Raw genomic sequence first — 25733 nt, 5'->3', positions numbered from 1 at the left:
TCAATTATAATTCACGGGGACCCTGTGAACAACAGATCTTCACCTGGCCCTGATCTATGCCATCCCCCCAATCTTATTTAAATTGCCCTGGTTGCTCATGTGTTACCAAGCCAAGAGTCACTGCCATTAGTGACTTAATTTCTCTCAAACCAGTTGCTGGCAAGTTGACGTTAGCTCCTGATGACTTCACACATGGCAGAGGACAGCTGAGCTCCACAGGGTTTTCAGTGGTGATTTTCTAGAAGTAAATCACCAGGCCTTTCTTCTTAGTCCCTGAATTGGCATTTGGCACATGAACTCTTTGCACTACCCAAGGACTCCACCCTAAAGATGAGGGATGGAGTTGTCATCATCCAGGCTGAGTCACTGTCTGCTGCTTTTTTAAGATTCTTGGTAAATAAAACCAGTACCCAGCAGAATTAGCCACATTACCGGCTTTTTCAGGGAAGGGGAGGTAGATGGCTTGGTTGACCTGAGAGATTATTTATTTCTTCAACAGCCACTGCCAGATCCAGTGAAAAACAAGCTCTCATGTCGGAACTGAAGATAATGACACATCTGGGGCCACATTTGAACATCGTAAACTTGCTGGGAGCCTGCACCAAATCAGGTAAGGGACCTGCCCCAGGGAACAAGAGCTTGCCGGCAAACACCTCCTCTGGTGAAAATCATTCAGCCAGAGGGATTTTGCTTTATTTTCTTTTTAACCCCCACACTTCCCTCCTTCAAACATAGCAGTGAACATAGTGACTTTGAATGGAGCTGACTGGAATTGACTGAGTTGATGAAAAAACTCTTCTAAAAACAAAACAAAAAGTTCGATGTGGATTAAGGGAAGTGTGAAACACAATGCATGCAAACTTTGTAACCAAACCAATATAAAAGAAAACTTTTTAAAAAATGTGCTTTAGGTTGAAGTTGATGGAACAATTTAGTCTCCCTTTCAAGAGTTTATACCTAAAATATGTCGCGACTTGGGTGGCATTTCCCATACTCTTGCCATTTCCATGCCAAGTTTTCTGTTTCTTTTCATTCAAAATTTTCACGTCTTTAGGCAAATGTTGGCTGGTGTATGTGTGTATATGTGTGTGTGAAAGAGAGAGAGAATGCAAGTGAGCATTGCTTGCAAGTCAAAACCTGAGCTTTGTTGGTTTTTCTCTTCTTCATTTCATATCCATCTCCAAACTGCCTTTGTCTTTACAGGACCGATTTACATAATCACTGAGTACTGCTTCTATGGGGATCTGGTCAACTATTTGCATAAGAATAGAGACAACTTCCTGAGTTGCCACCCAGAGAAGTCAAAGAAAGAGCTGGACATCTTTGGATTGAACCCCGCTGATGAAAGCACACGAAGGTGAGTGCAGAGACACTGCTGCCTCTTGTCATCTTAAAGGTACCTAATGGAGAGAAACCATGTCCTGATGTGCTCAATAGCTGTAGATTTGGAACCAGGATGTAGTCCATCTTGGGATTAAGTCATCCTGTGATTCAGTGCTGCCGGAGACACTACATCCTCAGGGTGTCGTGTGGAGAGAGCTAACTGACGAATTCCATTGGAAAATTCTGCTGTCAGAGACCTCCTCCAAAGTACTGGAGAGCAACGATGCCAGACTGGAGACTAAGGTGTGCCTGATTCAGGCCATCATCTTTGCAGTTACTTGTTATGCATTGGAAGGCTGGAAAATGACTAGGGATGCTAGAAGGTGAATGAGGCTTTTGAGCTGTGGTGCTGGAGAAGAGTGTTGAATATACCAAGGACTGCTAAGAGAATAAATAGGCTCACTCTAGAGAGGGTAAAGCCTGGCAAGGATTCTGAAGCTTACTCTGACATACTTTGGACATTTTGCAAAGAGGGACCAGTCTTTGGAGAGGGATGCCATGCTTGGGAGGGTGGAGGGACAGTGCAAGAGAGGAAGACCCTCAATAAGATGGAGTGATTCAGTGACTGGGATAATGAGGGGTAGGTGTATAATAATATTAGCACAGGATAGAGCAGGATTTAGGGCTGTTTGTACATAGGTCGTTATTTTTAGTAAGCGACTCAACAGCAGTTAACAACAACAACTGACTTCATGACAAACTTATGCATAATAGAAACATTGCTGTGTATGGGTCCATGCTGCTATTAATATCACCAGATGCTGTCAGTTCAATTCTAATACATAGTGAGCCTCTGTGCAACAGAATGAAACACTGCCTGGTTCTGTGCCATCCCCACAGTCACTGTTGTCTCAACCATCATATCAGTCCATCTTGTTTAAGGTCTCCCTTATTACCACTGATCTCAGAGTTGCAGCTATTGTCTTCAACCATCAGTTGACAGTTTCTCTAAATTTTGTTGACACTACTTCACTAAACATGATGTCTTTTCCAACCATTTGGTCTTTCTTGGTGACATGTACAACGTAGGTGAACTGGAGTCTCCATCTTGCTTCTGAGGAGTTTTGTGCTTGTATTTCTTCTGAAAAATTGATGCAGTACCTTTCCAGGTGCCATGGCATTCTTCAGCACCCACAGTGCAAACACATCAATTTGTCCTCTTTGCATTTCTTTGTCCACATTTTGCATGCATTTGAGGCGGGTTAACAGACCCTGGCTTTGGCCAGGTGTACTTTGATAATTAAAGAGGTCTTGAAGTTGGGATGCCCATGCAGTATGGCAATATGTTGCTTAATTTCTTGACTGCTGACTGCATGGTGCTCCACTTCAGACCCAGAAAATGCAACTCTGGCTAATGATGCCTGATTACTTGTCACTCATGAGTAGCTAACTGTCTGGGTACCCCTTGGTGTGACATACTGGCCCTCATTGAGCCTGGACTTATAAATCAAGCCAATGGAAGGCATCCTCACTTTAGAAATCCTACTGCAGACTTCTGGAGATTGGCAATTCTTTAAGGAAGCAAATAGGAAGGACCCAGGTGAAAAGACAGGGTAATGATGGGCAAGGTCCAATGATGATTAGTTTTATAAAACATAACACATGAGAATGATCATATGAAACATGATGTGAATGAAGAATAGTGGGAAACACAATGTATATGAGCTTTGTAAGCAAACCAGTGGGGGGCAAAGAATACTGTGAAATACACATACACACAAAAAGATCATAAAGTATCATAGATCCATTTCCTATAAAAGAACTCAGTGGATATCAAATGGCCTTAAATGTTATTGAGCACTAGTAATAGGCTGCCCAGGCCACATGGCAGCCTGGCCAGGTCTGTGGTCTGTGAATTAAAAATGAGAGGAAGGAAAAAAAAGACAATACAATGAATTTTTAAAACTTTACATATAATAAACTTAGAAGGTTTTATAAGTTTTCATGACTCCTGATGGCACAGTAGTTAAGTACTTGGCTATTTGTGGAAAGACAAGCTGGTCAGTTGAACTCACAAGCTGTTCCATGGGAGAAAGAAGGGTGGTATCTTTCTGTAAAGAGTTATAGCTTTGGAAATCCTCTGAGGTGGTTCTCTTCTGTTCTACAGGGTTGTTCTGAGTTGAAATCATATCACCTGGAGTCAGTTTTAGAGGAGTAGAGCATCCCGAGTTACTATTAGATATAGCTATCTAGGATATCTCAGTTCTTCCAGATGAAGTATTAGAACTGAAAACAAATACACAATATTAATCATGGCAGTTAGCATTTGTTGAGCTTTCTCGCTTTACTAAGTGCTCCACCAAAGTATTCCCGAGCCATTCCCTTCTTTGTAAAGGGAATCACTCCAATGGAGTGGTTCTACCTGGTAACAGAGGGGTGCCCAAGAGCTGGAATTGACTGTGGCAATGAGTTTAAGTATCTTTTATTGACTTTTGATGACTGTGCTCCAAAAGAAACCTTGGCTAAGATTTCTTCTTCTTTTTTACAGTTACGTTATTTTATCTTTTGAAAACAATGGTGACTACATGGATATGAAGCAAGCTGACACCACACAGTATGTCCCCATGCTGGAAAGGAAAGAAGTCTCTAAATACTCCGACATCCAGAGATCCTTGTACGATCGCCCAGCCTCATATAAGAAGAAGTCTATGTTAGGTAAAGTTGCCAGCTTTCAAGTGGTTTAATGTAATTGTTAAAAACACTCAGAGGTCATTATCTATCCCTGCTTTTTCTAGATTCCCCTCAACCCCCCATGTTGGTACTGTTTTATAACAGTGGTGTTATGTAGAATTTGTCCTTTTGTGACTGAGATACTTCACTCAGCATAATATTCTTGAGGCTTCCTCTTATTGTGTAATGTTTTACGAGTTCCTTTTTCAGTGCTGCCTAATATTTCATTGTGCGAATATACCATAGGTTTTCTATCCAATCATAGATAATACACACTGCATTGGAATAGATAAAGGAGAGAACTGTTTAAAAGGAATGAATATATAATTAGGCATTATTTTCATGACAACAGTCCAGAATAAGAGAAGCATTGCAAAATGGGCTTGGGGGGCAGGAGGGTGGGCATGGGGAGGAAATTGTGCAACAGTGAATGAATGGAAATCCAACTTTTCTGTAAACTTTGTTAAAATCACAATAAAAAGAAACAAAAAACTGCTTAGAGGAAAATAAGAATGGGTCATAAAGAGGTGTCCCAGGCCACATGGTTGCTAATGAAGATCTGCACAGTGGTTCTGGCATGTGTATGTTCTTTTAGGTCTGGGAATTGAAAGAAGAGAACAAATAAAGGTGCATTTAATGGGATAGAATTTTCAACCTTTAAATGTAATCAATTTAAATAACTATCTTCCTGATACCATGCCTTTTTGTGCGTGTTAATATGCTGTTTTTAAACCATCAAGCTGGAATTGACTCATAGCCAACCTTCCAGGGATTTTCAGAGACTAAATGGCACAGGAAAAACTCTCATCTTTTTCTGGAGAAGCAACTGACAGATTAGAACCGCTTGCCTTTGGGTTGGCAGCATAACTCTTTATATAGTGAGAAATAGAAATATGCATTTAAATGATGTTGTTGTTATGTGCCATCAAGTTGCTTGTGACTCATAGTGACCCTATGTACAACAGCTCTAAGTCCTACTCTATCCTGAGTCAATTTTATTATCTCTGACACATCTACTCTATTCCCCCAGTCACTGAGTCAATTAATCTCATCGAGGGTCTTCATCTCTTGCACTGTTCCTCCACCCTCCTAAACATGATGTCCCTCTTATTTTAACTTTGTGTGTGTGTGTGTGTGTGTGTGTGTGTGTGTGAGTGTACCGTCAAATCAGATCTGACTGGTACAGGAGGAGATTGTCACTCCTTCCCCGGCAGAGCATCTGGTGGATTCGAACCGTGTGCCTCTGGGATTGTAGTTGCAGCTCCTTGCCACTGACGTCCCTCTTAAAGGACTGGTCCCTCCTTGTAATTTGTCCAAAGTATGTCAGATGAAGCTTCAAAATCCTTGCCTCCAAGGAGCAACCTGATTTCACCCTCTTCAGGACAAACTTATTTGTTCCCCTGCCAGTCCAGGTTATATTCAGTACTCTTTTCCAGCACCACAGCTCAAAGACATCATTCACCTTCTGTCTTCCCTTATCATTGTCCAGCTTTCTGATGCATAGCAAGTAATTGTGAAGACTGTGGTCTGGATCAGGTGCACCTTAGTAGTCTTCTACTTAGAGGTCTTCTCCAGAGTACATTTAAATAGACATGCTTACACCATTGCAAGAACATGGAAACAGCCCAATGTCCAACCACAACTGAATGGATTGAAAAATTATGGTATATTCACATGATGGAATATTATGCATTATGCAGGAACAATGATTTTGTAAATTACTACCTAATGTGGGAGGGACTGGAGAGCATTATGCTAAGTGAACCAACTCAGTCTCATAAAGATAGATACTGTGTAAGACCATTATTGTAGAACGAGTATGAGGATCCAAGGTGTGGGGAGAGGGGGAACAGAGGGCTGAGAATGGGTGGGGTGGGGGTGTGTTAATCATAGGGTCACACAATTTGATGGGTGGAGGGAAGAGGAGATGAAGGAAATTGGAAAGATCCTGTGTGAGAAAGAATGTACGTGAACTTTGTAAATAAACCAGTATAAATGAAAAAAAAAAATGGTAACGCTTATGTATAGAAATTTAAATATGGATTATGTATAAACATGTTTAGATAGAAAACAATAAATGTATTCTTTATATAAAATTTTTGTTTTTGTTGTTGTTGTTGTGTGCCATAGAGTTGGAACTAACCCATAGTTCACCCTCCAGCAGGGTTTCAGAGGCGGTAAATTGCGCGGGATTTGAGCTTTATTCCCTGGAGCAGCTAGTGGGTTTGAATTGGTTACCTTTGTGTAACCTTTGCATGATTCCTTATCTCTCAGTCCTGAAATAGAAATATATGTTACTGTATATAAGTGTTATTTTTTGGTGAATGCGTGCACAGCAAAACTCTGACCCTTTACACAGTTTCTAGACAAAAGGACCAGTAACTTTGGTTGCGTTCTCATCATTGTGTCAAATTTTCATTATTTCTCTTAGAACAATTTCATTCCTATTAAATTCCTTGCACCTTAACCTTCTCAACTATGTTTTTAAATAGCTGCTGTTTATTTAGTCTTACATAGATTTCTTTTTAAATGAATGTAATGCTCAAGCTTGGCCATTTTTACTTTTGGAGCGAAGATATTGCTTAACTTGAAGGCGATTTCAAGGGAGAGTTTTAAATATGACCTGAAAAAAAAAAAGAAATGAAAATATGATAGTTGGTATTTCATTTGTCAATGCTCTTATCTGGAGAAATAAAAAGTTAGAACTCTTATGTTGGTGCCTGATACTTTTTAAAAAAATAAGTCAGTGGAATCTATGAGTTAAGTAAATATTGAAGATGAGCTGCAAAGCTTTCTTAACATCGAGATTGGAATTGAGAGCAGAGAGGAGAGAGTTTGAGGCTCTGTCTCCCCATGTGGGTGGTGGGTGTGTCAGTGGACTGTTCTGTGACAGAGGATGAACAATTTTCAGAGCAGATGTGCAGGTGGCAGAGTTGAAGTGATTTATAAACTCTGGGGAGCTGGTGATATCCATACCAGATGGACCACCCCATATTCACTCGAGGGGGTGGGGAACACCATGGATTCTAGTACAATTACAAGCTTGGCCTGCAGACAGAAAGGTGACCACTAGATGGGTCTGACCTTGACCTGTCTCATGATAATCTCTTTTTGGCACTGGTCCTTGCAAAAATTGTTGAGCTGCCCTAGAAATTACTTTGCAAATCACTGATGTACTCTGAATGCTTTCAGGATTCTTAAGTGAAAGGCACGATCCGTAATTTTTTTTTTAAAGAATGTGCTTGTTTTGCAAAGCCCAGTACACAATAATATTTTCCATTTCTGTGGTTCCAAGTTCCAGTTACTTCCCATTGCCAAATGGGTGAGCATCCAAGAGCTTTTTAAAGATTAGCCAACAAGAGTTATCGGAACCAGCGCTTCCTCTCCCTCCCATCTTGTTAAAAATAGTTTACGTTGCCTCCCAGCCTGTGCGAGTGGACTTGCCTCCAGATGGCAGGGAGCCTGCACCATGCAGGGACCTGGGCTCTGCTGGCAGACACGCTGCTGCTCCCTGGTCCACTGGACAAGTGGGAATGGCTGGAGCCACACTTCACTTTGTCTGAAAACTTTCAGTAGGAACTGGCCTAGATTGCCTCCTTCTTCGAAAACTCTGGGGCCCTTCCAGAGAGAAAAGCTGTGGACAGCGGACAAGTTACAAACGCAGAGCTGTTGACACTGATCTGTAAGAGTGGAGCTCCTCTGATCAGGGTTTGATTTCCCCCCTCCACAAAGTAAGCCGAGTACTAGGAAGGTGGCTTTAAAAACAAAGCCAACTTCTGCGAGCTAACTTTTTCCAAAGGGAGCTCTGGTGACCTAATGCATAGGGGGCTGTGTTGCCAATCCAAAGGTGCCTAGTTCAAATCCACCAGCTGCTCTGTGGGAGAAAGACGGGCCATCAACACCTGTGTGATTTATTGCCTCTGAAACATGGTTTGAGGCCACCAGCTGCTCCACAGGAGAAGGATGGGCAATTTCCTCCCATGTGATTAACTGCCTCTGAAAACCTGCTAGAGGGTCAGATTTCGGTTGGTTCTGACTTGATGGTACTCAACAACTGCTTTTTCTGAAGGGTCTAATGCATATTTGGCATGGGAAGATGTGTGAGAATGTGTGTGTGTGTGTGTGCGCGTGTGTGTTTAAGGAAAGGGGACTTAGGATTTGATAAATAAGATTAAAAAAAAGTAACTACTGCTGTCCTGCTCATTCCCAGGCAGTCAGAGCTGACTCTTGAGTGGATTTTTCAGAAGCTGTAAATTGAACAGGAGAAACTGCTTATATTTGGGATAACAGTGCAATATTTTACCCACTAGACCACCAGTTGTTGTATTGTGTACTGTAGAGTTGGAACCGACCCACAGCTGACTCTCTAGCAGGTTTTCAGAGGCAATTAATCACGCAGGAGGAGATTGCCCACCCCTCTCCTGTGGAGGAGCTGGTGGCCTCGAACTGTGTGCCTTCGGGATTACAGCGCAGCTTTTTGCCACTAGGCCACCAGAGCTCTAGACCATCAAAGCTCCCCTTAAAAATAAAAAGAGAGAGCAAGAAAGAGAGAGAGAGAGAGATTAGGGAGATCAAAACCCAATTCAAATAAACAAGCCAATCAAAACCACCAGAAGAATCCATTTAGAGTGGACAGTATGTGACGTCATATGTGTGTCAAACAAAACCAGACTGGCTCGCATCTCATCCAGTCAGCTTTGAGACAGGGCTGTTCTGTGTATACAGGAGTAGAGCTCTGCGCCGTGGGATTTTCAAGGCCTTGACCTTCTGGGATCAGTTACCAGGCTTGATGGTTACCTGCTACAGCTTTAGATGAGCTCACACTGCTCCCTTTTGGGTTAGCAGGCACATGTTTAACCTTGTACCAGCCCACCGACTCCAAACGTGCGTATGATTACACACTCCCACACACCCTCATCTTCTGGACTGGAAATGCTCTTTCTGTGTACAAACATGCACATGCAGTTTGGAGCTCTGGGGGCCTAAGTGGTCAGGAGTTGCACTGCCAACTCAAAGGCAGGAGTTGCGAATCCACCAGTTGTTCCATGGGAGAAAAATGGACAGTCTCCTCCCATGTGATTTACAGACTCTGAAAACCTGCTGGAGGGTCACTTGTGAGTTGGATATTACTGATGCATGTGTGTGTATGTAGGGAGCTCTGGTGGCTTAGTGGTTCAGAAGCTGGTTCAGAAGCTGCACTGTAATCCTGAAGACATACGGTTCAAATCTACCAGCTGCTCCCTGGGAGAAAGATGGGAATCTCTTCCCATGTGATTAACTGCCACAGAAAACCCACTGGAGGGTCAGCTATGGGCTGATTCCAACTTGATGGGAAATAATAATAATAATAATAATAATAATAATAATAATAATAATAATAATGTGTGTATATGCATATGTTGTTTTTTGTTGTTTATATATGTATATTTTTTCTTTTGCATGGGAGCTAATCACACAGAAGTACAGTGCCCATCCTTCTCCCACATATATGTGTGTATATTAAGAAAGTGGTTTTACATAATTTGGCTACCACCGTGTAAGACTGAAAGACTCTGTATAAGAAAGCAATTTTGGATGTGTACTTGGGATACTTCTCTGCCCGGGACTGGGCCAACAACGTTCCAGTCCAGCAGGAGTGTCAGTGATGGTGTCGTTCATGTTCTGCTCACACCAACACCCTTGATTACTGTTCTGCAGAATCAGAAGTAAAAAATCTCCTTTCGGATGATAACTCAGAAGGCCTGACCTTGTTGGATTTGTTGAGTTTCACCTATCAAGTTGCCCGAGGAATGGAGTTTCTGGCTTCAAAAAATGTAAGTATTGAAAGTAGAAAAAAAAAAGGTCAGGGTGTTCGAGGAACAGAGAGTTCTGTAGACCCAGGCCACAGATTTTCCCAGTGAGCAGCTGTGGAGGGAGGTGGATCTTGGCGAGACCAGTGACTGTGGCTCTTCATTTTCTTACCTGTCTTGGTGAGAGTCCAGCATCCACAGGTGTCTGTCTCCCCCCTTTTCTCTAGTGCTTCCTGTCTGTGGAGAGTGGTTGGGATAAGTCTTGAATGAGTGAGGTTTAGCTTTTCTGTGAGGCAGTGACTCCCAGACCACTGAGAAGTGACCAATGGTTCAGGACCCATGGTGTGTGGCTACAGACGGATTGACCTGAAGCCCTTTCATCCCTCGTCCTCCCCTGCAGTGTGTCCATCGGGACCTGGCTGCTCGCAACGTCCTTCTGGCTCAAGGGAAAATTGTGAAGATCTGTGACTTCGGCCTGGCCAGGGATATCATGCACGATTCGAACTACGTGTCAAAAGGCAGCGTAAGTGCTCGCTCACTCACTTTGCTTGCTCACCCTCCCTCATTTCAATCTCTGAAATTAGGTGTAGCCTCTACCCTCTGGGTACCATATGCTTAACATAGAATCTGTGAGTGTCAGGGATGGGCTCCAGGTGCCCGTAGGGGAAGCTCAGACTCTCCTGGATGCATCCAGCTCTTCCTACTCACTGGCATTTGGGTTGGGGGTGAGTTAACGTGACCATTCTCTGCTCCAGTTTCCTTATGACTAATACTAATAGCACCTAGCTCCTGGGTTGCTCTGGTGACGCAAATAGTTAATTCAGGTAATGAGTCTATGCTAGTGCCTGGTACGTACAAACACCCAGTAAATGTTAGCTGTGGATGTATAAAGTCTGTTTCTCTGTATTTGTGTGTCCATGTGCATGTGCCCAGGGGACAGCATCGCTGTCGTGGCTTCCAACCAGTTAACTATGGTTTTTACTTTTTATTAAAAACTTCCATTTGTATCTGACATATAGCCGTTCAGTCAGAATCTGCATTTTAACAAGATCCCCCAATGATTCTCATGGGGAGATATATGTGAATCACTTGGGATCTTGTTAAACTGTGGATTCTGATCCACTATATGGCATCCACTTCTAAATAACATGCCTCTGGAAACTCTATGAACTTTGATAAATGACAATAGTTGTAGAACGGCTTCAGGCCTTTTGTTCATGGGGTCACTATGAGTCATGCTGGACTTGATGGCAATCAACACAACATATCAGAGGTAGGGAACTCTGGTGGCAAGAAGCTGTGCTGCAATAATCCCAAAGGCATGCAGTTCGAGGTCATGAGCTGCTCTGCGGAAGAACGATGGATAATCCCGTCTCGTGAGAAAACCCGCTGGAGGGTCAGCTGTGGGTCAGTTCTGACTCTATGGTACACAATAACAACAGAGTTGGAAATGCAAATTCTCAGCAAAGGGTTTAACCAATTCAAATCCTATTCTAGCTTTTAGCACCTTTTCAGAAAGGCATCAGTTAACACAGTGAATATTATCTCAAGAGTCACGTTTTCCTTAAAGATAAGTATTCTGTTTTCTATGCAGTCCTTCTGAGCAGATGTAAACAGCTTGGGGTACACGGCCCCTCTGTGTGCAGGTCCTGATCGCCCAGCTAGGCGGGTGATGAGAGAGTATGTAAGGTCACTGTGTCACTGCGCGAGGGGTACCTGAGTTCAGGCTGTGTGGAGATCATGTTCCCTGAGGCTGTGAGCTCTTCCGTGTTACTTTAGGTCCCTTAAAGGAAAAGAAAAAAAAAATCACTGGACTTTGGTGGAACCTAATTTTCTCTTCCATTCAAATGAGGTTCTAAATCTTCATTATCTCCCCAGAGAGTCCTGCAGGGCTAAAGGATGTTAATATGGCCACTTTATGATCTGCTTCAGTCTAGTACTTCCTCTGAAGGTTGGACAAGCCTCACAATTGTTGTTAGATGCCATGGAGTCAGCTATGACTCTTAGAAGCCCTCTGAACCACAGCTCTAAGCCTTGACCTGTCCTGCACCTTCCTCATGCCCCTACGTGCTGAGACCCTTTGTTGCAGTCACTTTGTCAATCTGTCTCATTGAGGAATATTCTTCTCTTTCACTGACCCTCTGTTTTCCCCAACATGATGTCTTTTTCCAAGGGCTGGTCCCTCCTGACAACATGTCCAAAGTATATGACATGATGTTTCACCACTCTTACCTTTTGGAAGCAGAAGCACCCTGGTTATAACCCTCCAAGAGTTGTTTTGTTCTTTTTGCAGTCCATGGGATATCCAGTACTTCTTGCCAACACCTCAGTTCAGAGGCATTAATTCTTGTTTGGTCTCCCTTGTTCTTTGCCCCACTTTCACATGCAGGTGAAGCAGTTGAAGACACTGTGGCTTGGGCCAGGTGCGCCTTAGTCTTTAAAGTGGCATTCTTACTAATTAACATTTTAAAGAGGTCCTTGACAGCAGATTTACCCAATGCAAATGGGAAAAACATTATCCTAATGCTTTACTCTTTGTTGTGGTGAGAAAGTAGTATTTCCCCTCCCCCTTTAAGGTCCAGACAGTCTGACTGGCTCACAGATGACCAGATAAGCCTTTCATTTTGTTCCCAGAACACTTGAAAATAAGACACACTTTTATTCAGAACTAGTGTTTTGGGGCAAAATTTCAGAATTAGAGGCTTTGGGTATTTTTTGAGAGGGTACAGGAGGCAACTTTGGCTATTCACTACTCATCAGATATTTTATTGAGCACCTACCAGGTGCCAGGCGGAGCTCTGGTGTCATAGTCCATGGGGAATTACACTGTCAACCCAAAGGTGGTATCTCTCTGGCAACTTGAATCAATCATGAATCCTGGGGGCAGTTGTTACTAGATGCTGTCGAGTTGAGCGTATGACCCATAGCGACGCTATGAACAACAGATCTGAACTCCGCCCTGTCCTGTGCCAGCCTCATCATCTCTGACATGCTTACGCCCAATGCTGCAGTCACTGTGTCCATCTCATAAAGCGTCTTCCTCGCTTTCACCTGCTGCCCACCACTCCAAGCATGATGTCTTCTCCCAAGGGGACATTTCCTCTCCTAATAATGTGCCCAGAGATTGTGATCTTTAATCTCCCTGGGAGGAGGAAGTCGGGCAATCTCCTATGAGATTGTTGTTGTGTACCGTAGAGCCAGAACCGATCCACAGCTGATGCTCCAGTGGGTTTCGGGTTCCAGAGGCAATTACTTGCACAGGAGGGGACTGCCCAGCCTCCTGTGGAGCAGCTGATGGCCTCGAACCGCGTGCCTGCAGGGTTGCAGTGCAGCTTCTTGCCAGTAGGCCACCAGAGCTCCCTCCTATGAGATTAACGGTCTTAAAAAAACCCAGTGAGGGTTATCTGTGAGTTGGTTCTGACTCAGTGGTGATGCGTGAGGTACCAGGTGGGCTTCTATGTGCTCTAGGACAGCAGCACAGAGGTGTGAATTCTTTGCTTCCTTCTTCCCTGCAGACCTTCCTCCCGGTGAAGTGGATGGCCCCCGAGAGCATCTTCGACAACCTCTACACCACCCTGAGTGACGTCTGGTCTTACGGCATTCTGCTCTGGGAAATCTTCTCCCTCGGTATGGGGCCTGGCACCTGGGCTTGTTCTGGGTTATTCTGGAGCCATCAAGGGATGATGAAATAGTTAACACGCTTGGCTACTACTAACTGAAAAGTTGAATGTTCACATCCACCTGGCGGAACCTCAGAAGAAAGGCCTGGTGACTTCCCTTTGAAAAAAAAAATTAGCCCTTGAGAACCCTGTGGGGCACAGTGTACGTGACACACATGGTCGCCACAAGTTTGCATGAACTCAGTGGTGACTCGACGTAGGGAACTCTGCGGGATCTCTGGCGCTGTAGGCAGTGCCGACCTAAAGGCAGCGCCTCTCTGGGGGTTCAAAGCCTCCAGAAGCTCCTTGGGAGAAAGATGGGCAACGTCCTCCTGTGTGACTTACAGCCTCTGAAACCCCTGGAAGGTCAGGTGTGAGTCGATTCTGACTTTATGGCAATCAAAGGGCTTCTTTTGAGTGGTCAGAAGGGTCTGTGAGTGATACAGATGATTTGTGCTATTCTTACTAACCTAGAAGTTGGAGGTTCATAATATGACAGTGACAGGAACCCTAGGGAAGACATGGGTGGTCCTCACTAGTCTGAATCAATAATACTAAGTGCCTGTGTCTTTTTTACTCTGGTGTAGTAGTTAGGAACATTGAGAACCTCGGGCATCTCTTCAGAAGATGTCATGCTTTTCCCTGCTGTGTTTGACCTTGACCACCCGAGCAGCTCTGCTCTTATTAGATGCCACCGGGTCATTTCTGACTCCTAGCAAACCTGTACACAGAGAATGGGACACTGCCTGATCCTGTGTCGTCCTCCACTCTCCGATGCGCTTATGTCCTTATTACGGTTACTGTGTCAGCCCATCTCATTCTTTTCCCCCAAGTCCTACTTAAAGTTAAGTTTGAGGAGGCCTCGGAAGTCAAGGAGATAGTGATCATTTCCTTGCAAGAGTTTTCTAATGGTATTTCAATGGTGTATCATATCTAAACTTATTGATATGATTTGTTTTATTCTTGGCCTTCTAGGCGGCACACCCTACCCTGGCATGATGGTAGATTCGACTTTTTACAATAAGATCAAGAGTGGCTACCGGATGGCCAAGCCTGACCACGCCACTAGTGAAGTGTAAGCCCCCTCCCCATCTTGCTGGCTTTGCCATCTCTGGTGGGTGTGGGGTCTCGGTGGGGAGAGGGCTCACTGACATCCCTCCCTGTACTCACTCTGGAGTCCTGTGCCTCCCCAGTTACGAGATCATGGTGAAGTGCTGGAACAGCGAGCCGGAGAAGAGACCCTCCTTCTACCACCTGAGTGAGATTGTGGAGAATCTGCTGCCTGGACAATATAAAAAGGTTTGTCTGGGTTGGATGACCAGGGTGGAAGGCAATGGACTGTTACAAGCAGCCGCAACCCTGGTGGTGCAGATGGTTGGGCCCTGGGTCATTAACCGAAACGTTGGTAGCTTGAATCCACTTAGAGGCACCTCAGAAGAAAGACCTGGCAATCTGCTTCCAAAACGGCACCACCATGAAGTGGTTCTGGGAGGGTGCTCTGCGCACCTGGAATCTCCATGCACAGCAGCTGGCTTGGTTTGGCAAAGAGCAGTGCTGTTCAACATGGTTTTAAGGGAACATTTTCAAAAGAGGAGAAAGCTAGAGTGTTCTGGGGACCCCTGCCCTAGATGATGAATCAGAATTCTCCCCTCCCACCCTCTTTCCTTAAGTATGTCACACCTGTAACCACTTACTTCTCCAGATGTCTGCGTATCTAAAGCTACCGTGCAGTTAGAATTCTGGGTCCAGCACCATCATTAAATTCCCTAATTGGAATGCACTGAAATCCTTTCAAAATTGGCTTTTGCCAGCTGATTCCTAGGAACAGCCTCACCTGTTCTTTGTAGCTCCAGCTGGGTTTTGGCTTCACTGTTCAGATGAACAAGTGTGATTTCATGTCTGTGCAAATGGGTGCCACAACTTTCCACGCAGGTGCCAAGGAGGAAACCTGGGCTCGCTTGTGTACTTAACTTCTTCCGCTCAGACGAGTCAGTAGGTAGACTTTTCGCAGAGGAGCCCTGGAGGCTCAGTGATGATGAATGCGCTGCCAGCTGAAAACGTCTGCAGTGTGAACCCACCAGCACATTCTCTTCTTATAGAACTCTCTTCAAAAGAGTGGTATTAGGTGCCATCAAGTTCTGACTAATAACCGCCCAGTGTACAACAGAACAAAGCATTGCCTGGCCCAGTGCTGCTGTCCTTCCAGCCCGGGGAACTCAATGGAGCCGTTCTGCTCCCACCTGCTGGCTTGTTTATGAGTCAGAATGGAGTCAAGGTCACACAGCAAACAGACTTCATATTCATTGTGTCTCTTCCTTCTATTCAAGGAGGGGCAGCATTAAGAGGTTGCATGCTGGACTGGAAATGAAATTCTTTTGCTTATCGATTATTTCACTGCCCATTACTGTTCCCGTAAGTGAGACAGTCTAGGAGGCAAAAGGAAATGAACCTTCAGTCAGCCAAAGACTGCTGGCTGGTAACAACAATGTACTAATGAGAAGAGACTAGAACTTTTAAAAAATCTGAATCTATTTAGATCAAAGGGTCTTAAGTGTTTTTTGTTTGTAAGTCATTTATTCAGCAAATGTTGTTGGTGGGTTTTTTTCTTTTCTTTTTTTGCTCCAGGCTAGCCCTGTGTTGGAGGCAGAGTAGAATTGGCCCTAGGGTTTTTAAAGGTGTCATCTCTACAGAATCAGATTGCCAGGTCTGGCTTCCAAGTAGGTGCTGGGTGGATTGAACTGCCAGCCTTTTGGCTAGCGTAAGTGCTTAACCATGGCACCACCCATTGTGGTGGGGTTCCATCAAGTCAGCTCTCAATCAGAGCAACCTTGTGTGCAGCCGATTGGAATCTGTCTCATCCTGCACCAGGCTCACACTCGCAGCCGTGCTCTGTGCTGGAGCCCGTTGTGGCAGTCACTGTCCCAGTGCATTGCATTGGGAGTTTTTCTCTCGTTCAGTGACCCTTTACCTTTCCAAGCTTGATGTTCTTTTCCAGGGCTGCCTCTCATGAGAGCATGCCCAGAATCTCACACCACTTGGGCTCCTTCAGAGTAGGTTTTGCATTTCCCCGGCATTTAGATGTAGAGATCAGGAAGACTGGCCAGTGGAAGTTGTTCATCAACTCTTATTGTGCCGCCTCTGAACCCTAGAGGAAGTGTGATGGGGCCAGCAGAGTCCACATTGGTCCTGGGGAAGATGTGGGATCCTGTTAGAAGCTCCTGTCTGGGAGAAGAGACTCTTGGAGGAACCAGTTATGCCATGGGCATGTTACATATGGGCCTCCTTGTGCTTTCTTTGTTGTTGTTGTTGTTGTTATATGCCATTGAGTCACCTGCAACTCATAGCAACACTATGTATGACAGCTCTGAACCCTGCCCCGTCCTGAGCCAGTCTCACTGACTCTGACACACTCTAATCCCATTGTCCCAGTTATCATGTCAATCTGTCTCGTCCAGGGTCTGTCTCTCCTGCACTGTCCCTCCACCCTTCTGAGCATGATGTCCTTTTCCAAGGACTGGTCCCACCTGGCCATATGCCCAAAGTATGTGAGATGGAGCTATAATCTTACTTTTATTGTGCAAACCCATGCTACTTGCTTATGTGGTAATCCACCTTGGATTCTTGGTATCTTAAGCCTGACCATCAGGAGAGCTTTACCACCCAGTGCCCTTTCTATTCATGTTCTCTGTCTCTGGGGATAGTTGGTGTAGGACTCACCTTCAGCCACCTCAATCCTATACCTGTGAGGTAGTTTGGAAGCATAGATAGTTAAGTCTTGAGTGTCTGTCTTCAGCTTCCTGACCTTCTGCCATCTGGTCACTAATGCCTGCACATGTTGGATGTTGTTGACAGAGCTATGAGAAGATTCACCTGGACTTCCTGAAGAGTGACCATCCCGCTGTGGCACGCATGCGGGTGGACTCTGACAACTCGTACATTGGCGTCACCTACAAGAACGAGGAAGACAAGCTGAAGGACTGGGAGGGTGGCCTTGATGAGCAGAGACTGAGCGCAGACAGTGGCTACATCATCCCTCTGCCCGACATCGACCCTGTTCCTGAGGAGGAAGACCTGGGCAAGAGGAACAGACACAGGTAGACATGGGTGGCAGCCGGCCTCCGGCAGTGTGTCTCCTCTTCCCCTCACCTGGCACCTCTAAAGGAGAGAGAGGATCTCTGGATGCCACACTCTGCCCATAATAAATCCGTCTATATCAGGGAAGGAATTACACAATATCTGAGGAGGCTGTTTAGTTTGACAGCATTTTCAGGTCATTCTCACATCCCTTCGGGCCTGAGAACTGCGTAAGGCAGGGAGGGAGAGGGCAGGTGGAATACAGACCAGGAACCAAGACAATCTCTGAATCATAGGGAAGGGCCCCATCTGGGGAGTGGTGAGGAGCTCACAGTAGGTTCTAGAAGGTCTACTAGAAGGTAACCAGGTGCAGGAAGGACTTCTTGTTGCCCAGGCTTGGTTCTCTGCTGGAGGCCCTGAGTGGTGGAAATGGGTGGTCAGCTATTAAAGAGTCATGTCTACCCAGTGAGGCTATTCAACCTCTTAAAGGTCCACCGTCATTAAGACCCTGTGGAGCCCCGTTATACTTTGAAACACATGGTATCACCACCAGTCATGATTGGTTCAATAACAGCTGGTTCGATTTACTGTTGTTGTTCTCTGCTCAAGAACTGACAGGGAAAATTGAGGACTCAGGCTGGGCCTGTCAAGAAGGAAGGAGCTGAGCAGAGTCCCTGCTTGGGGTGTGTGTGTGTGTGTGTGTGTGTGTGTGTGTGTGTGTGACTCATTCTTCTGGCCTGCCAGCCTATGTTTACTGTTAATATACGAGGGGTCTAGCACGGTAATGCAGGCGCACAGCAAGGAGAATAAGCCTGCAGATGATAATCTGTTTGGAGTGAAAAGATACAAGTGAAATTTAGACAGCAGTGCAAGTCAGGGTAATGATAAGATAGTGAAGGTTATGAATTCACAGAAGGAGGAGAGATAGTGAAGTGTGCCAGGGAGGAAGACTGTGGGGGAGATTATTTTTCCAAAGATGTATTTATAAAATATTTAAAATGTGCAAAAACATGGAAAGAGTAATATAATGAGCACTTATATAGCTACATGGTGTTCCTATAAAAACCACCTAGATTTAGTTAAGTGCTAACATTTTACAACATTTGCTGCATCTGTTCCTTTGTGTGCAATATTGTTGAAGAATGGCATCCACTTCCTAAACAACATGCCTCGGAAACCCTGTGAACTTTGACAAATGTCGATAGTTGTAGAAGGCCTTCAGGCCTTTTGTTCATAGGGTCGCTATGAGTCATGCTGGACTCGAAGGCAGTCAACAGCAACAACAACAGCATCATATATAACTATTTTTTTTTCCCTCTGGAACCATTTGAAACTAGGTAGGAAAAACCAACACCAGGTATCACTTAGGAGTAAATTATTCTTCTTCATCATCACAAAAGATTTATCACAACATAAGAAATTGACATCTAGTAGTGTATCCAGGTCCTATTCAAAGGGCTTTTTACTGAATAGAGGGCTGGCTAGGAGGGAGAATTCTAGAGTCAAATGATCCAGATAGTAATTTGTTGTTGTTGTTGCTTTTATATGCCGTGTATTAAGAACTGACTCATAGCTCCAGCAGATTTTCAGAGGCCATTAATCACACGTGGGAGGAGATTGCCCGTCTTTCTTCTGAGGAGCAACTGGTGTATACAAACCACATGCCTTTGGGTTGGCAGCATGACTTTTTACAGCTAGGCCATCAGAGCTCCCTGGTAAGAGCAATGGCTAACTTTTATTAAACAGTTGTATACTGAATGGTAAAAATGGATGGCGGTTTGAATCTACCCAGAGAAGCCTTGGAATAAAGGCCTGTTGTTGTGTTGTGTGTCCTGTCAGATCGGAACTGACCCAGAGTTGACCCTCCAGCGAGTTTTCAGAGGCAGTAAATCTCATGGCGAGAGATTGTCTATCCTTCTCCCGTGAAGCATCTGGTGGATTCGAACCATAAGCCTTTGGGATTGCAGTGCAATTTCTTACCACTAGGCTACCAGAGTTCCCTAACAAAGGGCCTGGTGATATCCAACCACTGAAAACCCTCTACAGCTGGTTAGCTGGTATATTCTAGGGACTGTACTCTGCGTTGTATTGACATTACCTTATTTAACCTCCAACAGTATTGTGCATTAGGCTCTGTTGTCATCCTGCATGCTAGGTGCTATTATCATTCCATTTCATAGTCAAGGATACAGGCCCACAGGAGTTTAGTATCTCGTGTGAGATCACTCAACTAGCAAGTGAAGGGATCATTCCAGAGCTGCGTCATTCGACTCCAGAATTCTCTCTCCTAGCCACCACGCTAGTCAGTGAAAAGCACTTGACCTTGCTTTTCAATGGGTATTGAGAAAAATGGGAAGAAAGTATTCTCAGAGGGGCGGGATGAGATCCTCAGAGCCCAGTGTGGACACTCGGGATGTCTTCAAGGGAACACGTGAATATCCCCTGGCTACAGTCTGCAGGTGATCTATTCCTTTAGTTGCCTCTCCTCATGCCTGTTGATCATGCCTTATTTTTCCTTTCACTGCGAGTGAGTAGGGAAGGTAGAAATTGTTGCAGCATGATAGGTGCTTTGATTACAAACTTGGCAGAGGAGAAAGAAAGCTGAAGGTCTAAGCAAGTGTCAGGATTGTTTGTGGACCTGGGTTACCACAGGATCAACTGCAGTGCTGTGGGTGGTGCTCCCTGACTTGGCAGAACCTTGCCAAGTCAGGCAGCCTGGGATCGGAATGCCACAGAATCTTGCAGGAAGAGCTTGCCATTGGTAGACCATCCTGGAAATAGAACCACAGCCTAGATGGTCTGTCTGTGGACCTTAATGAACCTTTCCTATTTGTTTTCTCCTCCAGCTCACAGACGTCTGAAGAGAGTGCCATTGAGACAGGGTCCAGCAGCTCTACCTTCATCAAGAGAGAGGACGAGACCATCGAGGACATCGACATGATGGACGACATTGGCATTGATTCCTCAGACCTGGTGGAGGACAGCTTCCTGTAACTGGTGGATGCAGGAGCTGCCTTCTGCTCCAGGTGCCACCTTTGGATACCTTAAGAAAACCACTTTATTGCAATGCAAAGGTTGAGTGGAGAACTCGGAGGATGTGTGAAGAGAAGTTCCCAGCCATGTGCCTCAGGGAGCCTTCACAATTTGAGTGGACAGGATATTTTGAATGGAACTTTCCCAGTGCTGCTTCAAGCATCTCAGTAGCATCTCAGCAATGTTGTACAGTTTGGAGGTAGATGGACAAGGGGACAGCTGGGCCACGGAAGACAATCTTTGTGTTTCATGGGCATTGGTGAGATTCCAAGGTACACAGTGTTCACTGTGACAAAACTCTAGCATTGTAATTAATGTAAATAACGCTAACCAAGGATGTGTTTAGATTTTTTATTAACTGTCTTCTCTGGACTTCTGAAAAGACCACTGAAATCATTCATGTACTTCTCTTGAAACCTGGTGTCAGCTGCTGTTGAACTCTCTCGTGAAGTACATGCAAAACCACTTTTGAACCTAAAAGGTACTAGTACAATAGCATTTTACTTTTTATTTTTGTATGGGTTTTTTTTAAGTGTTTAAAGAGATAAAGGATATTAATTAACCAGCCTTCCTTAATAGATTTGGGTCATTTAGAAGCCCACTGACTCATTTTTTGTATTGTAATCTAGGTTTATAATAATACTACTGTTACCAGTAATGCTAATTGTATAATATGTAACATGTTTTCCCTACAGACAAGCACAATTATTTTAAAAAAAAAAAACCAAACAAAAAACAAACCCTTACTAAGTAGGTGACAAGTTTGACAGTTTTTTGGCATTTATTTCAAATAACATGTTTCTCTATAAGATAGGGTAATAGTGTTAGTGGATTAAATTTAGTTGAACATTGACAACAAAGTAGAAGTGGTGTCTTCTGGGAAGTCCAAGTTTTTGCTCGTGTACTGATAGGTTCCCTAATCAACTTTACTGAAAACAATTAACTATCCTCTGAAGTAATGGAATTAAAACTAAACAAAACACTCCCTAACTATCAGAACACAAAGCCTAAGTAAGCCTCTGCCAGAGACTTTCTGTGTTACTGCCCAATTGTGGGGGAAGAAATTGTCAGGAAGAAAAGACTGGAATTGCAAAGGTTTTTAAAAACCTGGTGATAGCTGTAGTGAAACACCAACATATATTTTTAAAAATTCTATGTCCCGTAAAGAATTGAGAAGGATGCTGTAAAAACGTCAGCCTCATTCCCTCTTTTTCTTTTTTTTTTTACCTCAAAGAGATATTGTTTGAAACTGTGAGACCATAAAGGCATTGTTTAGTGACTGATGACCCGGACCACAGATTCTGGGGCTCACTCCAGAAATTCAGACTCACTGGGAGGGAGCAGGAACCTATATTTTTATAAACAGTCTGACCATTTTGTTCAGCTAGGCTTGTGTAACACCAGCTTAGGTTACAGGAAGTTGCCATGGGAAAAATAAAGGAACCAATTTGAAATCTGCAACTGGATGAGAAGTCAGCAATGCAGGAAACCTGCTATTTGAGTCCTTGGCTTTAGGTCAGTCACATTTAGTGCCCTATAGCTAGCAATTGCTAACCTAAATTTAGTTTTCCAGGCTCAGCTGAGGCTGAGAAAGCGAAATCATGGTTTGGCAGGTCTCCCAAAAGCAGGGGGAGAGGGTCCTGGCGGCAGAGTGAATGAAGCTGCTGACTTGAAGGCTGTGTCTCTCTGGTGCTTCAAATCCACCAGCTTCTCTTTGGGAGAAAGATGGTCAGTCTCCTCTCCTTGCAACTTACAGCCTCAGAAAGTCTACAGAGGGCCCCTTAGAGTTGGAACTCACTCAATGGCATTGAAGTTTGAGGTTTTGGGGAGGGGTGGTGGTTTTGTACAAAAGTAAAGACATTCATGTCTGCCACTGAGTTTGGTTTGATTTTTCTTTTCTTTCTAATTTCCAGAAGAAGCATGTTTGAAAATGATGCAAATCAGTGTGCTAGGTTTTTGCATAACTGTGTCAATATTTTTGTCATAAAAAAAATTCAAGCTTTGCCGATTTTTTGAACTTCTTTGGGAGGATGAATCGTCAAATCAGCCCAGCCTCTTGAACTAGTTGGTGCGGGTTCATTGGCATTCTTTGCAATTCTGTTTAATTGCTCACACCCTATAAATGAAACATGGGCTGTGATTACAGCAATCACCGTATGCATAACTGGCAGGTGACGCTTTGGAGGATGTGGAAGCAATAACGAGGTACTTGACTATCTACCAGTGCAATCTTAATGCAAGCCCCAACTTCCTTAGCCTCCTCCTCTCATAGTACGCATGAAGACTGAGCCCAGTGGGCCAGTTAAAGACAACCCGACTAGATTCTATAGAGCCAATTAGACTTGAAACGCGTTGGTGTTTCTAGAACCACGGCTGAAGCATTCCGCTTGTCACTCACTCGTGCGTGTACAGCCTTCTCTAGTTGGTGCTTTGCATTTTGATGGTTCTTGGAGTCTTGTGTCTCCTGCCGAGGCTGGCCGAGAAAGCCCAGACCCACCATGTGCAGTCCTGACAAATGCCCCCACCTGTGTCTGTGGCCACGTTTCTCTGCAAGGTTTTCAGTTCTCACAGATGTGTTTCTCTTGTGACCTCCCAAAAAGTCCTGCAAAAGAAAATTTGCCAACCCTTCTCCTTCCTTATTTTTATGATGACAATCAAAGCTGGCCCAAGGAACACAACTTCTGGGTTTTCCAGTGATCCACGATGTCCTTAAGATGTGGTCTGCCATTCTGTACAAAATGGTCCTATTTTTGTGAAGAGGGACGATCGATAACATGATGTTATACATCAATATGTATATATGTATTTCTATAGAGACTTGGAGAATACTGCCAAAACATTTATGACAAGCTGTATCACTGCCTTTGTTTATATTTTTTTTAACTGTGATTATTCCCCACAGGCACATTAACTGTTGCACTTTTGAATGTCCGAAAATTATATTTTAGAAATAATAAAGAGGAAAATACTTAAGTGTTCCCCAAAGTTTGGTGTGGTGAATGTGTGAGAACTAACTCCATTGGGTATAGGGGGTTCCCACTGGTACATGCTGTACTATAAATGGCCCTGTTCCTATTTTCATTTTAAAACATGTAAATGGAGATCTTTATATTTCAATAAATGAGATATATATGCATATATATAAACTTATGCTAAGGTTCAACATTGTTTTTCATTTATGTCAACTATAGCAAATCTAGTCAACTTACTTTCTTAGCAACATTTTAATAGAAACTTTGTCTTAGGTATTTGACATTTTTTTCCATTATGGTAAAATTTAGATGGCAAAACTTTCATTTCTGCCATCTCTCTGTGTATGATTTGATGACGTTCATTACGTTCATCATGGTGTGGCAGCATCGTCACTGGCCATTGTTACATTTTCCCTGATCTGCCTGGTAAACTTAGTGCTCCTTAAGCAGTAACTCCCCTTTTCTTGCTCTCCCACTTTCCTATCTTTGGGTTCTGATGAAACTAATGTCATTGTTGTTAAGTGTCGTCAAGTTAAGTATGACTCATAGTGGTCCTATGAACAACAGATCTGAACCTTGTCCTATCCTGTGCCATCTTCACACTTCCTGCCACATTAGAGGTCATTTCAGGAGTCACTGTGTCAATCCAAAGGTCTTCCTTTCTTTTGCTGACTCTCCACCTTCCCAGGCATGATATCCCTCTCCAATGAATAGCCACTTCTAGCAACATGCACGAAGTATGTGAGATGAAGCTTTATCTTCTTTGATGATAAATGTAGTTCTGGCAAAGAATAAGGAATATAGCATGGCGTTACAGGAGAACAAATCTGTCTTGGAAGCAGTGCAGCCAGAACCCTCCTTAGAAGCAAAGATGGTGTGGTGAGGAGTTGCGCTGCCAACCCAAAGGCATGCAGTTCAAATCCACCAGTTGCTCTGTGGGAAAAAGATGGGCAATCTTCTCTCATGCAGTTTACTGCCTTGAGAACCCACTAGAGAGTCAGCTATGGATCGGTTCTGAATCGATGATACTAACAACAAGAACAAAAAACATAAATAGGAGCAGTTCCTTGGGAAAAACCACTCTGCTTGGAAAATAGAGTGTCAGCAAAAAGTGAAGCTCTTGCGGATTGATGCGGTAGCTGCAGCAGCAGGCTTAAGCTCAGGAGAGATTGTGGGCACGGCGTAGGATTGGGTGATACTTTGTTCTGTTCTGCATAGGGTTGCTGTGCATTGGTGCTGGCTGTACAGCACCTAACAGCAACAATATTTACGACTTTATTTGAGCTAGTTAAAGTCCTCTGAAGAGCATTTGACCTCAGATGAAAGATGACAACACTCGCCAAGTCTTGTGTTTGATTTGTCTGTCGTATAGTGCTTTTCTCATCTGAGTAAGGAGTTGCTTTTACTTCATCCAGCATTGTATACATACTACGTACAGGATTGCTTTTACTTCATACAGCATTAACCTTGCTTGAAAAACATAAAGTAAGATGTATTTTTTAAACCAAGTCCCCTTCCAGTCCTTGTCCTGTTTCTCAGAGGCAGAATAGACTCATTTGGTGCATATTCATCTCTGCACATTTTGGCCCCTGTCTGCACATCTGCCAAGGCCATTCTGACTACCAGGAGCCCTGTGTGTTACCCAGGAGGACTGGGCATCACATGTTTTCATTGCTGTGACCTTTCAGAAGTAGATTGTTCACCTTTTTACTGCAGTGTCTCTGTTGTTGTTTTGTACCGTCGAGTTAAAATCCATAGCTGTCCTTCCAGCGGGTTTTTGGAAGCAGTTAATGGCACAGGAGGAGATTGCACATCCTTCCACGAAGAAGCTGATGGATTTGAACTGAGTGCCTTTGGGACTGTAGCACAGCTTCTTGCCACTAGGCCACCAGTGCTCCCTAGGTAGGTTTGAATTGCTAACCTTTAGTTAGCAACTGTGTGTGTTAAACATTTGTACCTCAGTCCACCAGTTGTACCACAGGAGAAGGACAGGCAATCTCCTTCGTGCCACTTACTGCCTTTGAAAACCCACTGGAGAGTCAGCCATGGGTCAGTTGAAACTTGAGGGTACATAACAAGAAGAAGGGACTCTTATGGGAGCTCTGGCCTAGTGGTAAGCAACTGTACTGGCAAACTAAAAGCAGTAAGTTCGA

The 25733-nt window shown here is 44.1% G+C and overlaps 1 protein-coding gene across 1 annotated transcript in view; it reads left to right on the top strand.

Annotated features, from left to right (window-relative positions):
- PDGFRA (platelet-derived growth factor receptor, alpha polypeptide) overlaps positions 1-20569 on the top strand; it is a 50647-nt gene extending 30078 nt beyond the window's left edge. Inside the window, exons 13-22 of the mRNA XM_006898089.1 lie at positions 500-610; positions 1204-1357; positions 3872-4038; positions 9751-9866; positions 10243-10365; positions 13358-13469; positions 14477-14576; positions 14695-14800; positions 17354-17595; positions 20422-20569. Of these exons, the coding sequence (XP_006898151.1) occupies positions 500-610; positions 1204-1357; positions 3872-4038; positions 9751-9866; positions 10243-10365; positions 13358-13469; positions 14477-14576; positions 14695-14800; positions 17354-17595; positions 20422-20569 (1379 nt within the window). The remainder of the gene's footprint in view (positions 1-499; positions 611-1203; positions 1358-3871; positions 4039-9750; positions 9867-10242; positions 10366-13357; positions 13470-14476; positions 14577-14694; positions 14801-17353; positions 17596-20421) is intronic.
- Positions 20570-25733: the final 5164 nt, after the last annotated feature.

This window comes from Elephantulus edwardii, unplaced genomic scaffold (assembly GCF_000299155.1).
Source record: "Elephantulus edwardii isolate Elephantulus edwardi_28Jun2011 unplaced genomic scaffold, EleEdw1.0 scaffold00220, whole genome shotgun sequence".
NCBI lineage: Eukaryota > Metazoa > Chordata > Mammalia > Macroscelidea > Macroscelididae > Elephantulus > Elephantulus edwardii.
This window is presented reverse-complemented; position numbering and strand designations above follow the sequence as displayed.